Source organism: Alexandromys fortis, unplaced genomic scaffold, assembly GCF_014885135.2.
Source record: "Alexandromys fortis isolate MF-2015 unplaced genomic scaffold, M_Fortis_MF-2015_v1.1 scaffold_226, whole genome shotgun sequence".
Classification (NCBI taxonomy): domain Eukaryota; kingdom Metazoa; phylum Chordata; class Mammalia; order Rodentia; family Cricetidae; genus Alexandromys; species Alexandromys fortis.
In genome coordinates this window covers 1,845,353-1,860,765 of record NW_026068117.1, presented here as the reverse complement: position 1 = coordinate 1,860,765, position 15,413 = coordinate 1,845,353, and the positions used below count along the sequence as shown (strand labels likewise).

Genomic DNA, 15,413 nt, shown 5'->3' with positions numbered 1-15,413 from the left:
TAATAACAGACTTAGAAAGGTTGGTTGCTTCTGTATTTCTTACATTTGCTGATATTTTTATTCTAAATGCCCCAGGATTTAGAAGTATTTATTACTAGCAGGTATCATATATAAAAGTATAATTCACCCCTCACAAAATCTTTGTGTCAGAGTATCAACTATGCCAAAATCATTATTTGTATTCATATGTTATAGTATTTAGTAATCAATTTTTCATTTAATTTAAAATAATTGAGAAATGTTTCTCCATTTGGCTTGAGATCATCTAATAAAGAACTCAAGAACAATGGCAATGGGGTTTTGATCCTACTGCACATACTGGCTTTGTGGGAGCCTAGTCAGTTTGGATGCTCACCTTACTAGACCTGGATGGAGGTGGGTGGTCTTTGGACTTCCCACAGGACAGGGAACCCTGATTGCTCTTTGGGCTGAAGAGGGAGGGGTACTTCATTGGGGGAGGGGAAGGGGAAGGGGAGATGGCGGTGGGGAAGAGACAGAAATCTTTAATAAATAAATTAATTACAAAACAAAACAAAACAAAAACAAAAAAAACAAAAAAAGACAGAAAAAAAGAATTTATATTCAGAGACTAGGTTTCCTGTCAATTACATAATGTGCAATAATTCTTTGCTGCTAAGTGCAATAGGCAAACTAGACTATTCCCTTTACTTAATCTAGTCATTAATATTCCAAACTTCATAGTTCTCTTGACTATTCATGAAGACTTTTGATACATTCTGTTTCCTGTGTTATGGGGTATTTTACCTTTTGTCAGTGTCCATTTGTTTATTCTGTTATTTTCTACTTTCCTTGGCTAAAGGAAAATCAACTGCCATATTGGTTTTTCAAATAAGCAAGTCATTTGTAGACTTGATGATATTTGCAATATATCATCTTTCTTAGATTCCTATTTGTATATGCTTCAATTTAATCTACCATATAAGCAAAACCATAAAGGAGAATATCCATAAAGTCCTGAGTTTGATATTTAACTTATATTTTCAAGGTCTTATGAAATTTTGAGGCCAATGCATAACTGTTCACATAGGAGTCTCACACAAAGCAAATAAGAACAAACTGACATAAGGACGATTAAAATTTATAATTTAGACAAGCAATTGACTAAGCAATTGGCAAAAAGTAATGTTCTCTATTATCTGGAACTGTATCTTGTTTTATTGTACACAAAATAAGATTCTACATTACCTATCTTACCTTATGTTGGTATTACTAAATAGTAAATATTGATTGAGAAAAATAGGATAAATTAAGAGATTCCTTCAAGTAATTCTTACAGGCTGTATATGAATAGTACAAAGCCCACGGCAGTAAGCTATTGTGTCACCCATGTTATAAATTTCTGAATAGTTGCTTCACTTAAATTTGTTGTTAAATGTACATTCAATATCCCTTAAGAATTTTCAAAAAGTAAGTAAAATGTTCTACTAGTTTTACTCTTTTAACACCTGTCAAAAACATGAGTGTAATAGAAAATTCTGGAAATTGTATGTATATTTTTGAAGTGCATAAGTGATTCTACAGATTCATTAACTATAGGATTCAGCTGATATTTTGAATAAAATGTGATATTCTTGCATTTGTGATTTAAGATATACTATTAAAGTTAGACAATGCTCATAATCCTTATGGCACTTTATCCTTTCAGTAGAAGTTATTGTCTCACATTAAAAAACCTTACAGAGAGCCAAGAAGTAGTGGCCAATGGAGTCAGTGGAAGGCAGATCTCTAGGAGTTCAAGGCCAGCCTGGTCTGCAAACCCAGTTCCAGGTTAGCCCGGGCTACACAGAGAAGGACTGTCTCAGCCTCTCTCCCAAAGAAAAGCAATAAAAATAAAATAAAAAAAGAAAAACCCTACTGAGGTAGAAATGACTCTATGAAATTTGAAAAACAACCTAAAGTATCCTTACAGAGTGCTTTGAAACTATTACTTTAAATGTTCATAGTGATTTATCGGTGCTTCATTGATGATAAGTAAGGACAAGGTTATTTATGTTCAACTGAAAACAAAACATAAGGCCTAACACATTTCCTTTTAGGAATAACTATACATTACAAGTAGAAAACCCAGATGATTCAAGACCTTGGTCATTATAAAATATTTTCTGAGGGGACAATATTTTAAGATAATCATGAGAATAGTACCTTAAAAAGGGAAAATACCCAGAAGAAAGGGACTCTGCAAATGACTCAAAAGTTATCATTCATCTTTGTTTCTCAAAGGAAATACACAGGGAATTTAACCTTGAAAAGACCATTGATGTGACAATGACTTTAAGTGTTTGAATTAGCCATTCAAACCTCTTTCAATTCAATAGTGAGGGATAAAACTGGATTGTAAATAGACTTGGTTTTTCAACCAGTCTTGCTTTTCCTTTTTCCCCCGAGCCAACTGGCCATTTCTTAAGTCTATCCTCACAACCATGCTAGGAATTAGTCCTAAGAATTATAAGCCTACAAAGAAAGGAAAGGAAGAGTATAACAAGAGTTATTAAATTAACAAACATACTTACATATGTTCCAACAACACATCATTGAATTTATTGTCATCTATTATCAGGTAGAAATCAGAAAAAAAACCACTTGTGGCTTAATAAATAATTTAATTTCTTGAATTTCTATGTAACATATAAATTTATTTTTACAGGATATATAGAGAGCATACTCATAGAGAGCAACAGACTTATGAAACGACTATAAAACACAAATTATAAGTCGAGTTTAAAATTTCTCGATTTTACACGTGTATTTGTCTATTTTCCTATTGCTACTCAAAGCAAAACCAAATATATAATTGTAAGTATTCTAAGAAAAAAAGGAGCGCCCCCATCACCTACTCATGAGTTACATACATTCTAGATTGTACAAAGTCAAAAAAGGGTGAGCAAAACTCAAGAGAAATACTATGTAAAATGCACTTGTACTGACTGTGAACAGATCTGAGCATGTCTGAGTTTAAAACATGACTTGAACACCAGCAGAGGAAAATGACTATATCCACTTTCCTACTTGGGTTCCCTCAAACTCTGAAGATGCAAAAGTTGTAATTAAATAGCAGATTATATGAACACATCTCCACTATTTTGGTGGAAAGAATACACTAAGGATTCTTGTTAACAGGAGCATATACTGCAAGCAGTATGGACAATTGCCCATGTATCCTAACAATAAGAAGCCATCCTCCCAATTGAACATTAACCTAAAACACATTCAATCTTCCAAATTTAACCTCTCATTGACTAGTAAAGATAGATCCATATTACTTTGCCACATATTCATGCACTATGTAATAAGGTCATTTCACATTAAATCTTTTTTTAATGACACAGCATGCCTTTTGAAAGATAACATTTAGATTACGAAGATTGAAATTTATACAACATCGATATTACATGTAGTTCATGGGCAGCTATTTGGAGTTTGTTATTTTGTAGTAGAGGGAACACAGTGTAATGAATTTTTAGAGTTTTTGCTTTTGTTAGAAATAGAAAATTTTCAGATTTATGAACACCAAGGGATGTACCAATGAGAAGTAAATGATAGAAAACAATAAAAGATACTTTACTTACTTTAATGAAGGATTCAGAAGCACGAGTTTGTCAGTGAACGCAGAGGCTATTAGGGGAAAATTTACTAATGAATAAATGGAATTTACACATATATATTTATGAAACCATAGGTCTCTTAGAAATATATATGCATATCTTATCTGTAACGGAGAGACATTTTGTGTTCTGAGCCTGTAAAAAAGACATAATACTGAATGGAAATTGCGGTTGATTTCCTTCTTCTTTAAGACATTTTCTATGGATTTAGCCAAAGTCTGATTATGACAAGGGCACATCAAATTAAGATTAGAATTAACTCTTCTCCTCCTTCTTCTGCTTTATTCATGTTAAGTAAGATTTTACAGCTCCTTCTGACCGTATTACTTTCTCAACATAGAGCATAAGTTTTCCTAGAGTGTAGGTTTTCACTTGGCAATGAATAAAAAAACTGCAATTTTTAATCACCACCACCTCACTTTTCAAAACTGTATATATTGTTCTAAGGCCATATTAGAATTTGTGAAATAGCAAAAACTTAATCACTGAAAGTGAAGTGCATAACAAATTGTAATTCATTTAATAATAAAACTGGTTTCTTTTAGAAAAATACATCAAATGTTTACTTCTTATTTTTCTCTACTGTTTGAATCATTTTTGGTAGACATTGCAATTAAAAACAAACAAAAAATTAATAAAGTAAGTCAAACAAAAAATTAATAAAATAAGTCATACTCATCCAATATATGATTTTCTATATCTCCTGTTTGAAATTACTATAGAAATGAGTAAATTATCCAAATAATAATAGACATTTCTCTTTTATAATGTAGTTATCATTGGCAAAATTTTCTTCACTGTTTCCCATGTCTCTCATAAATTCAGGCCATTTTGGATGAAGAATTATCTCTGCTAGAAGAACAATAATCTTCCTTGAATTTTCATAAATGAAGATAAAAATAACAAACACAAATGTCTGAAAGATATGTAAGTTTCTGAATATTAGCCTATAACACTGTCCTCTGAATATAAATCTCTATGGCTATTGGGAAACTAGAAGTCTTGAGAGTCACACAAAGGAAAACTGATTTACACAATCTCTATCAATCTCACCAGAAAGTTCAAGTAGTGTTCATTATTTCCTTTAATTGACTTTATAGAGCCAAGACATCCTTGAACTCAAATGTAAGGCCTATTATTAAGAAAAATCAAAACTGTTGGTTACTTTCTTTGTTCAGAATAATCAGATAGGAAAGATCCATGATAAGTCAAGAAACAGCCTATGTTTCCATCGACAAAGTTGTCTTCTTTTATTACAGAATCACATTGTGGTTTCTTTTAATAACTGTATGTATGGTTGGGAACATTTTCCACAATAAGGAGTATGAATCCGCAGTGGGATGTCTAACCTATTTCACCTCTAATCATCTACTACATCAGTAATGGGATTAATGGCCAAACAACTTCAGATCAGAGACAATAAGGCATTTTCGATTTCTGTGTATGTGTGTTCTTCTAGTTCCATCCAGTGATTTCACTTGTGACTCTAACGCTTTCCTTAGAAATTCAATAAGATTTCTTCTGGGACTAATGATATAAACTAAAAATAGTAAAGAAGCAATCGCTGGTAATTTCAGCAGTCAGGAGGCTGAGGCAGAAGGATTGAGAGTTTGATTCCAGTGTGGCCTGAATCCTGTCTCAAAAACAAAATAAATAAGCCAAAAGGTGGTGGAGAACGCCTTTAAACCCCAGCACTTGGGAGGCAGAGGCAAGGATATCTCTGTGAGTTCAAGGTCAGCCTGGTCTAACAGAGCTAGTTCCAGGACAGGCTCCAAAACTACAGAAAAACCCTGTCTCAAAAAAAAAAAAAAAAAAAAAAAAGAAAAAGTTAAAACACAAGATTAAAAACACTCCTTAAAAAAAAAAAAGAGTGAGGGTACCGTTCTAGAATCAGAAAATAGCTTACAATGTACAAATAGATGATTTCCTAGAAATAGTAATTGCAACTCAAATAACTGGTATCTGAAAAGTTAATGACTATTCTAGGATAAACAAAGCGTATTTAGAGTTTAGGAACTGGCTCTCAGTTAATATTTCCTCTTGTTATAAAATATTTATTAACAATGAAATATGGAAGAAACCGGCATCTATGTATTTAAGTTTAAGTTAATAGAGTTCAAACACATATACTATGAGGAAAATAATAATTACAAAATGGATGACTGAACAATCAGATGCTTAGCTATAGAAATAGAATAGGTTCAGATCTCATAATGTCTTCGATTTACTTCGTAGAATTCATCTAAACTTTAACCAGCTGGTAGCACAATATATGTAAGACTTCTCTGCCCATCGAAGACCAAAGGGATGGGATAGAAATGAAATAATCAAAGATTTGAGCACCAGAATAAAGACTAAGATGCTCAGAAGCAGCAAGTTGAGGTTACACTAAAGAACCAGATGGACTTTTGAATCTACAATGTTTCATTCAGAGCTCAGGCGGTGATCGATGAAGAACAGGCAATACCAAACATCACACATATCCAAGTCTGGAAGGCGGTGATCGATGAAGAACAGGCAATACCAAACATCACACATATCCAAGTCTGGAAGTCCATTCTTCCCCCCAGCTTGGCTAACACATTCACGTTTTCAAATGTGTTTTTACAGCTAGAATAATCTTATCCCCCAGAACCCCAACAAACAAAAAGAGAAGGATGAAACCTAAGCACTAGGGGAAATACATGTTTTTTTTTTTATTTTATTGTGAGTTCTCATAGAACTTCTGTTACACATAAAACATGTGAACAATGAGTTCTCTTCACAGGTTTTCATGTGGAGCTGATAGAGGAAGAGAAACTTGGGAGGAATGTTTCTAAAGCTATAGATAGCTTCTTTTCCGTTTATTTCATTTGTAAATATAACAAAGCATTGGAGGAAAAAAGTTTCTTAAGTTGTGAGAGTATCAAATATTACCCATCAATCCCTGAATCATGCTATTCAAAGTGCTTAAATCTACACTAAAAATAGAACAAAAAATGTACTCCCAATGCAGCTAAATTAACACCTATGGATGCCTAAAATATGACTGTGATCTGATTACTTCCTCCACATTTATTCCACACACCCGCCGTGCACTTAAAAACTTAAAAGAAGTAACAAATAAATCAGGCCATTGCCACATTTACAATCTTCTGAGTACTGGGGAAGTTTGGAATCCAGTCCAATGACAAGTGTCCATAGTACAAAGTAAACAATGGCCTTCTCTGGTTCTGAAAATAACCCAATGTGCAAAGCTGACCTTAAAGTTTTATGTGTCCTTGTAGCGTCAGTTCTGGTTTTTGAAAATGTGACACAGAACCAAGGGGAGCACAAGAATAAAGACATATTATAGAGAAGACCCAGGCAAGTTGTCAGGGAAGTAAACATATTTTTAAGCAAATTAAAAATCAATGCACATCCCAAGGCTCCTTTGCCTTGTCACACAGACAGAGACCTTTGCATTGTTACAAAGTGGTACGTCTCTCATACATTCATAGGTCTACCTTGCCTCCCCAATTACCTCTATTGCAATTTACACTTTTATGTCCATGTGGCCTGCTCACACTTTAACCTTGTGACCCAAACTCTAGAATTGGTTTGTCCTTATGTGGTATGACAGGAATAAAGCAAACACAGTAGTTACTACTTGAGCCCACAGATGATGATGGGAAAGGAATTTGCTATGATGAATCACTAAAGTTAAGTTCTATAAAGCTTAAGTTCTATTACCAGTGTGTCACATTGACTTGAAACAAACGAACAAACAACTAAAATCTACAAAGGTAATACTTTTAACAACTCTGCCCTCTACAGGATCTTTTGTGGGCGATTTAGCATCATTGTTAACACAACAAGGAATTAGCTGCTTATGTGATTGATTTGAAACCTAAAGCTAGATGGTAAGTGACAAATTTCCTGGGAGCATCAACTTTCTGTTTCTGAAAGACAGAATCATATAGTTAAATTAAATTAATTTCTATACAATAAAATTAAGTATTTTAAGTATATTTTCTGATCTAATTTAAAACTATTTTGTGTAAATAATATTTATTTTGAAAATAGTAGTTTGTGTTGTTATTCATATGTTTGACCTCCTGAGATCTTATTTAAACATCTTTACATTAATAAATGCTGCTTATGCTCATAAACCGAAAGAAGCATTGAAAAGTAAATACAAGTCAGTTAACATGGGGATCCCACAATAAGCTGCACAAATTTTTTTTCTGACTTTTCAGAAGATAAAATTTTGTATAATACAAGGTGACAAAACATATTTGATGACACCTCCTCATCTTCCCTTTGGTTAATGGAAGCCTTCAATGGAAATTTCATTTGTACTTGCCTTGATTCACCTATCTGAGTTAACTTGCCTGGTATTTGCACATAATCTCATTTGCAGAAAAATTAATTATAGAGGGAAAAGAGGAAGTAGATTTTCAAACAAAAACAGCCACAAACACATTCATGCCTTTCCAGGAAGTGATCAAATATAGGGCTTGATTTTTTTTTTGGTTTTGTATTTTTGTGTGTTTTTTTTATTTGTTTGTTTTGTTTTGTTTTGCTGTTTTATATATATATATATTTCTATTTGTATTTCTATATATATTTATATATATATTTATAAGGGTACACCAACTCATTTTAAAAAAACAGAAGCAACACTCTCCCCATTTTCATGCCTTCGATCTTCATTCTGTAGTGGTCACTCTGTAGCAGTCACTGCTATGTAACTAGCACGACTTTGGGTCTAGAGTGTGTTCTGAAGCGAAGTGAATTAAATGTTAAGACAGTTAGGCCTACCCCTACCCTCTGCAGAGTTCTACATACCATGCTGCCACGAGAAGGGTAGAGGTGGGGAATGAGGTGGGGACAAGGAAGAGATTTCAGGGCTCTGACTGGCAGGGCCCTCCTATGAGCAAATGTTCTTCTCTCTTTCTCTCTCTTTTTTTTTGTTCCCAAACTGCAGTGCAATGCTGGCGCTCAGGTGCACTGCTCTCTGAAGGCCGTTGTGGCCCAGCTGGTCCTAGGAAGAACCCGAGAGAGGATCCGGTGCTCCTTGTCCCATCAGATAGATTTGTCCAAGCACCCCAAGGAAATGTTAAAAGCAAAAGAAAATTTAAAAAGAACATTAAAAACCCATTCTAAAACTAAAGCAATGAAGCAAAAAAAAAAAGGGGGGGTTTCTATCTACACATCAGTCTCTTCTTTAAAAAAAATGTAAATTTACAAATCCAATGACATATAAAACAAAGTAAAAAAATGTAATGGTAGGAGACATGGTAAAACAGGAAAACACTGATGCTACAAAGAAATTCCAAAAAATATATGTACAAGACCCTGTTTTTCCTCGTGTTCTAGAGATTGTAATGCATGTTCATTTGTTTGTTTGTTTGTTTAACAGCAGCAGTCGAGGATTTAGTTCCAGGCACTGGACTGCAGATTCCTTTCAAACGCCCAGGGACGGGATGTCCTTTGCTTTTCTGTCACCAAATCACACTGGATATACTGGTCTCCCTCGGCAACAACGGCAGGATGGCACTGTTTGTGTGGGCCTCATCTGGATTCGGCTCCCTGCTTGACTTTGTCTGTGGCCGCTGCCCATTGATGAGTGTCATGGGGATGTTACAGTAGGTATGCTGATTTCCTATGGAGGTAAGTGGCAGGGTGCCCGTGGGAGGCACATCGTACTCATAGCTTCGATAGTAGTGTTTCTGACGCATTTGTGAATGGTAGGTGTTGTGAAAGGTAGAACGGAGATCTGGATGGGCAGTGGCTAGAGCTGTGGAGGTGGCGGCAGCCATTGAAATGGCCGAGACAGTCTGCAGCTCCCCGAAAGGCCCCTGCTCGCTGACATCTAAAGCCTGCTCGTGTGTAATGGGCTCTATTCTCTTAAAAGGCATTTCGTACTGTAAACGTTTCCAGAACTTCGAGTTCAACTTGTTGCATTTTGGTCCGTGCCATTTAATAACCGTGAGGAGCTTGATGGTGTGCTTGAGGGCCTCCACCTCCTGGTAGTTCATAATTCCTCGGAGTTCGCTGCATTCGATCAGTATCACCTTGATTTCTCCAGTCACAAGCATGTTTCGTAGTCTGGTTTCCAGCTCAAAGATGCTCCAGCCCCTTCGAACTACATAATTTGGGGTCATGACAATGATCAGCCGCTTACTTTGATCTACACATCTTGCCACATCTTCAATGTATGCTATAAATAAAAGAAGAAGGAGCAGGATAAATGAACTGATAAAGAGATCCAGAAGCTTCTTACACTTTCTCTCACATACTATATGAAAATTGTTTGTTGTCAACACGTTGTGAAGATGAAAACAGGGGATGAACAGCACTTTGGATAGAGTTTTGGCCTCTGTTGTAGTAATTAGGGATATTTTTCAAGGTACAAATACCTCATTTGATTTAAATAAATATTAAGGCTCACAGAATGCAATGGTTTATAAAGTGATAAACTATCTTCTCTGGCTTATTAAGAATTCAATTTCATCTAAAAACATTTCTTTCTTGGGAAACTAAATAAAATTTCTCAAGTTGCAAAATGCTAAGGAAAAATGGCAACTACATTGACATGCCTACTTACAACGCACATACACATGTCCACACACAAATGAAATAAACAAGTGAAAATATTAACTTACTTCCAGTTGGGATCAAATCTCTATCTGGTATGAACAACTTATATCCATAATGCTTTTCAAGCATATCAGGTAGGATTTCAAGGGCAAAACGTTCTTCTTCCCCAGTCTCTTGGTTCCACTGGTCAGGGTCCACTTTGGTATATGACAGATAGGCATCATAATCTTTGTTGTCTGTCAAAAACATTACAAAGTAAGTTCTACAAAGTAAGTGCTAGGAAGAAAGCAGCAGAATACTAGCAATATTCACTTTTATTGATAAATATATACAAACATTACACTTGGGAAATAAAAAAAGCCTGTATAAATTTTTATCATATGTTTGGTAGTACCACCAGCTTTGTTGGGAGGTACCAAGGGACACATTGTGATTTTTGCTATTGTGATGAAAATAGTAGGAAAAAAATTAATGGCAAGAGAAATGAAGGAGTAAGAGACAGGGGTGGAGCTTAGTGCTGGACTTCATAAACCTCTGGTATCACCAGCAAGTACAACTACTGGCACAACCAAAATATCAATTTCTGTAACTTTCAAAAACACAAATTATAGGAAATCTTTACTGTTTATATAAAAGCTACATGTTTAGATAATAAAATGTTATTATTATATATGCCGCATTTAAAAACTCTGTCTTTGGATATTTTTTAAGATGAGGGCTATGATCATTTAATTTAAACTTTGATTTAAAAACATTTTTACTTTCATCTGGACTGATTTTGACTCTTTCCTCTCCACACAGATCACCTGGACTGTCCTACTCCAGGAGTTCCATGATGGCCCCTACCTATTTGGCAAAGCCTTAGCTTCTGACCTTCTCTCTTTGTGTCTCCCCACATCTAAACTCATATAGTATATAGATGGCCTTCTCCTCTGAAGTCCGTCCCTACAAATTAGCCAGTCTAACACCTCTGCTCTTCTAAATTTCTTTTCCAGTCGAGGCTATAGAGTCTCACCATCCAAGGTCCAACTTTACACTCTTCAGGTCACTTATTTGAAATTAATCATTACCCCAACCCACATATCTATTACTTTGGATAAAAACTGTGAATCCAGTCACTCGCAGTCCTTTCTACTAAAGACCAATTTTTATCATTCCTAAAAATAGTGGCTTCTTAAATTCCCAAATTGCCTCTTTTTCCTTCCTTGCTTGCCACTTATATGAGGCAGCCCTTGCCTCCCCCCCCCCCCCATGAACTCCTTCTCAATCTCATTACTATCCCTTTCAGATGCTCCAACAGGCTCTCCTCCAAGTTCCAGCCCTTCATCTCCCAGACCTAACTCATTCCTTGGTGCAGGACAATTGTCTATATTCTGTCAATTATGTTTTAAATAAATGCTGATTGGCCAGGAAGTATAGGAGGGAAGTAGAGGCAGGTCAATGAGAACAGGAGAATTCTGGGAAGAGGGAGGCTCCCTCTGCAGTCCTGTTCATACACAGAAGAAGCAAGATGTGACTATGCTGCTGAAAATAGGTACTGAGCCATGTGGCTAACACAGATAAGAATAATGGGCTAATGTAAGTTATAAGAGTTAATAAGAAGTCTGAGCTAATGGGCCAATCAATTTATGATTAATGTAAGCCTCTGTGTGATTTCTTTGGGACTTAACGACTGCGGGAACCGGGCAGGACAGAAACCCCAACAACAGTTCCTTCTCCCTCTGTGTGCCAGAAAAAGAATGGCATGCCCTTGGGGTCCTAGGCCACCAGCTGGGGCCTGTAGTAATATTTCATTTGTGTTTTAACAAATAAAGCTTGCCTGAAGATTAGAGTGCAGAACTAAGCCACTAAAGGCGAGGGAGTGGTGGCACGCACCTTAATCCCTGGACTAGGGAGACAGAGCACGCAGATCTCTGTTAGTCCAAGGCCACCCTGGGCTATGCAAAATTGATCCAGTTTAAAAGAGAATCACACAAAGGTGATCCCAGCACTTGGGATCCCACGCCTTTAATCCCAGCACTAGGGAGGTGGAGACAGGCATAATATGGCTGAGCAGAAAGAAGAATATAAGGTGAGAGGGGACAAGAGCTCAGTGCAGTCTGAGGCAGCAGTCTGAGCAAGCATTCTGAGGCTTGGTGGTGGCAGATGCAGTCTGAGCATGCAGTCTGAGGATGCAGTCTGAGAATTAGGAGAGACAGGATCACCCTTTCAGTCTGAGGATTCAGTAGAGGTAAAAAGTCTCTCTTGTGGCTGGCTGCACTGCTTCTCTGATGTCTCAGCTTTCACCCCCTAATATCTGTCTCAGGGTTTTTATTTCTTAAAACCAATTATAATTCGTGTTACAGGAACCTTTCCTTGTACCTATAGCATACCTGTCTAAAACAAACTAGACCTAGTCAGTCAGAGACGGGCACCATGCATATGTGCTTTAGTTACTGCTGAGCTCCTCATTCGTGAATCAAAAAAACTAGCCTTTGGGTCACCCATCACTATCTTCCCCACCACAACCTGCCTCATCTCTTAACTTATAAAAGCTTACAAACTCCACCTCCTTCCTGAGTTCTTATTCTCCAGGTGGCACTATTAGAAGATGTCACACTTACTTTCTCATATTGCCCATCCTTCAATGTCTCAAATCTTCTTCTTCAACCAAGCACTGACTACTTCCCATATCATTCTTGCATTGAAACCCTAAAGGAATTACTGTCCCATTCCTCACAATACAAGAGGGCACACTGCCTCAGGCCACCTGTGTAATGCTGTCTCTTTAAGAGACAAGCCACGCCCACTCCTTGCAGCCTCTCTCCCTCCCTTGCCATCGCCATCTTGGCTCTATCTCTTTCCCCTTCTCTTCCCCCTCTCAACCCCCTTCTTCCCTTTTTCCTTCCCCTCCATAACCCAACTAATAAATATCCAATTCTATTCTGTAGGATGTGCCTGTCTATGTGTCTCCCACCCACCACCTGCTCACACCGCTTGCTGGGCTTGCAGGGAATAGCCCTCTGCCACATGGCTGGGGACCAGCCACCTTGGTTTGTGGGCCTGCCACCACTGGGACCCCGCAGCAAGCTGCTGGGGACTCCCTGCAAATCCATAACAACCTGTACCTGGTACACAGATGGCTGCTCCTTTTTACATGAAGGGATCCAAAAAGCATGCTATGCCATAGTGTCAGATACTGGGGTGGTGAAACCACAGACACTCCCTACCCAAACTACTAACCAAGAGGCTGAATAAATATCTCTCACATGTGTCTTCCAATTGGAAGAAGGACAACACTTAAACATTTACACAGACTCCAAATATGCTTTTCATATCCTCCTGTCCCACATTGCCATCTGGAAAGAGCGTTGGCTACTTACAACAAAAGGAAGATCCATAATTAACCCAGGTCAAATTACCTCCCATCTCCCCCAAGCTATAGGAATTATTCACTGCTGGTCTTGTCAGACTGACTACTCTGTCATCTCTAAGAGAAATAACTGAGCTGATGAGGCAGCTAGGGCAACAGCCCTCCAAGGGCCATACTCACCTCACCCACTGCAGGGAGTCCACACACTACAACCCATATCCCCACAGTCACCCTCTGACACTTGACAAAGTCTATCCTGTCCACACTAGCTCTTTCATCCTAATAGTTATGTTCTGCCTCATTTTGTCAAGGATCACCTACAGCCCACCCCTGAAGACTTGCATTTCTTAAGAATTATTACTGCCTCTTATAAAATTTGTCAAATGCCATATTTTAACTCCAGATATCATAGCACCCCTTTTTCTACCTACTATGTCAGAGGCTCCCTCCCGGGGACTTGACTGGCAGCTTGATTTTACCCACATGCCCACAGACAAATGAGTTACGTATCTCCTGGTTCTAGTGAACATGTTCTCAGACTGGGTGGAAGTGTTCCCCATCACTATAAAGAGGGCTCATACACTCTCCAACCTCCTTTTCTGGGCAATTATTCCCTGATTTGGAATCCCTGACTTTTTCTATTAAGACAGTGGTTCAGAATTCACCTCCTAGATCTCTCAAACCCTATCTAAAGCTCTCAGCATCTCTTGGCATTTTCATATCCCATATTATCCTCATTTCTCAGGAAAGATTAAACAAACTAATTGCTCCTTAAAAACATTCGTGTTAAAATGTCACAGGAATTTCACCTTGACTGGGTAAAGCTCTTGCCTCTGGATCTTTTTAGGATTTAGACTCTCCCCAAGTGAAACCTTTCAATTTTACCATTTGAACTCATGCATGGGAGGGCAGTTCTAACCCCCAGCTTCCCATCAAAACCCTCACCTCTCTCTGATCACCTACTCATCCCCCCCATCATCTCTGTTTCCTCATATGGAACTTTACCGACCACTCCCTACCCCGACCATGCACTAACTCCTGTCCATTTCCAGTCAACAACGTATGGGATTAGGTCTTTCTCTCTCCTGAGAGACCAATTATTTCCCCCTAAATTGCAGGGTCCCTTTGAGTTAATTCTTGTAACCCTCACAGCTGCTAAGCTTGAGGGCTTCCTTCATTGGATTTACTTATCTTAAGTCAAGCTCTTTATACAGCCCAACACAGAGCTCAAGATAATCTTCCTTCATACACAGCAACCCCAACATGGCCCTGCTTCCTTCAGTTTCAGAGAATGCTGAGATCAACTGCCTTGTCTGTAATTCCAGAAGAATGAAACAACCTTACAGCCCTATAACCGTATTCAACTGTACCATATTGGGAATCCCCTATGCTCTCTTTCCTGACCCCCTCCGCATTCTCCTGTCTCTACTAATCATGCCCTACTTCATTAATTTCCTCCCTATGTATCTCCAATGACATATTCAAAAGTTCTAATTAAACTAATTAACTGTTGTTACAGGACTACCAACCATTAGCCACAGAGCTGGAGGTGTAAAGACTATCAAATGTGCCTGGGTGGTAAGAAACAACAACATCAGGTTCAGTGTGTTTGGACTGATATTGAGGTCTTTCACCCACTTGGACTTGAGTTTTGTGCATGGTGATAGATATGGGTCTATTTTCATTCTTCTACAGATTGACATCCAGTTTTGCCAGCACAATTTGTTGAAGATGCTCTCTTTTTTCCATTGTCTACTTTTAGCTCCTTTATCGAAAATCAGGTGTTCATATGTTTGTGGGCTAAAGTCAGGGTCTTCTATTCGATTCCATTGGTCGACTTCTCTGTTTTTATGCCAATACCAAGCTGTTTTCAA

General features: G+C 37.6%; 1 protein-coding gene across 1 annotated transcript in view; it reads right to left on the bottom strand.

Moving 5' to 3' along the window:
- Window positions 1-8,916: 8,916 nt before the first annotated feature.
- Window positions 8,917-15,413, bottom strand: part of Il1rapl1 (interleukin 1 receptor accessory protein like 1) — a 625,637-nt gene continuing 619,140 nt past the window's right edge. Inside the window, exons 9-10 of the mRNA XM_050124922.1 lie at window positions 10,253-10,423; window positions 8,917-9,807 (exon numbers count right to left, since the gene is read on the bottom strand). Of these exons, the coding sequence (XP_049980879.1) occupies window positions 9,089-9,807; window positions 10,253-10,423 (890 nt within the window). The 3' untranslated portion in view covers window positions 8,917-9,088. The remainder of the gene's footprint in view (window positions 9,808-10,252; window positions 10,424-15,413) is intronic.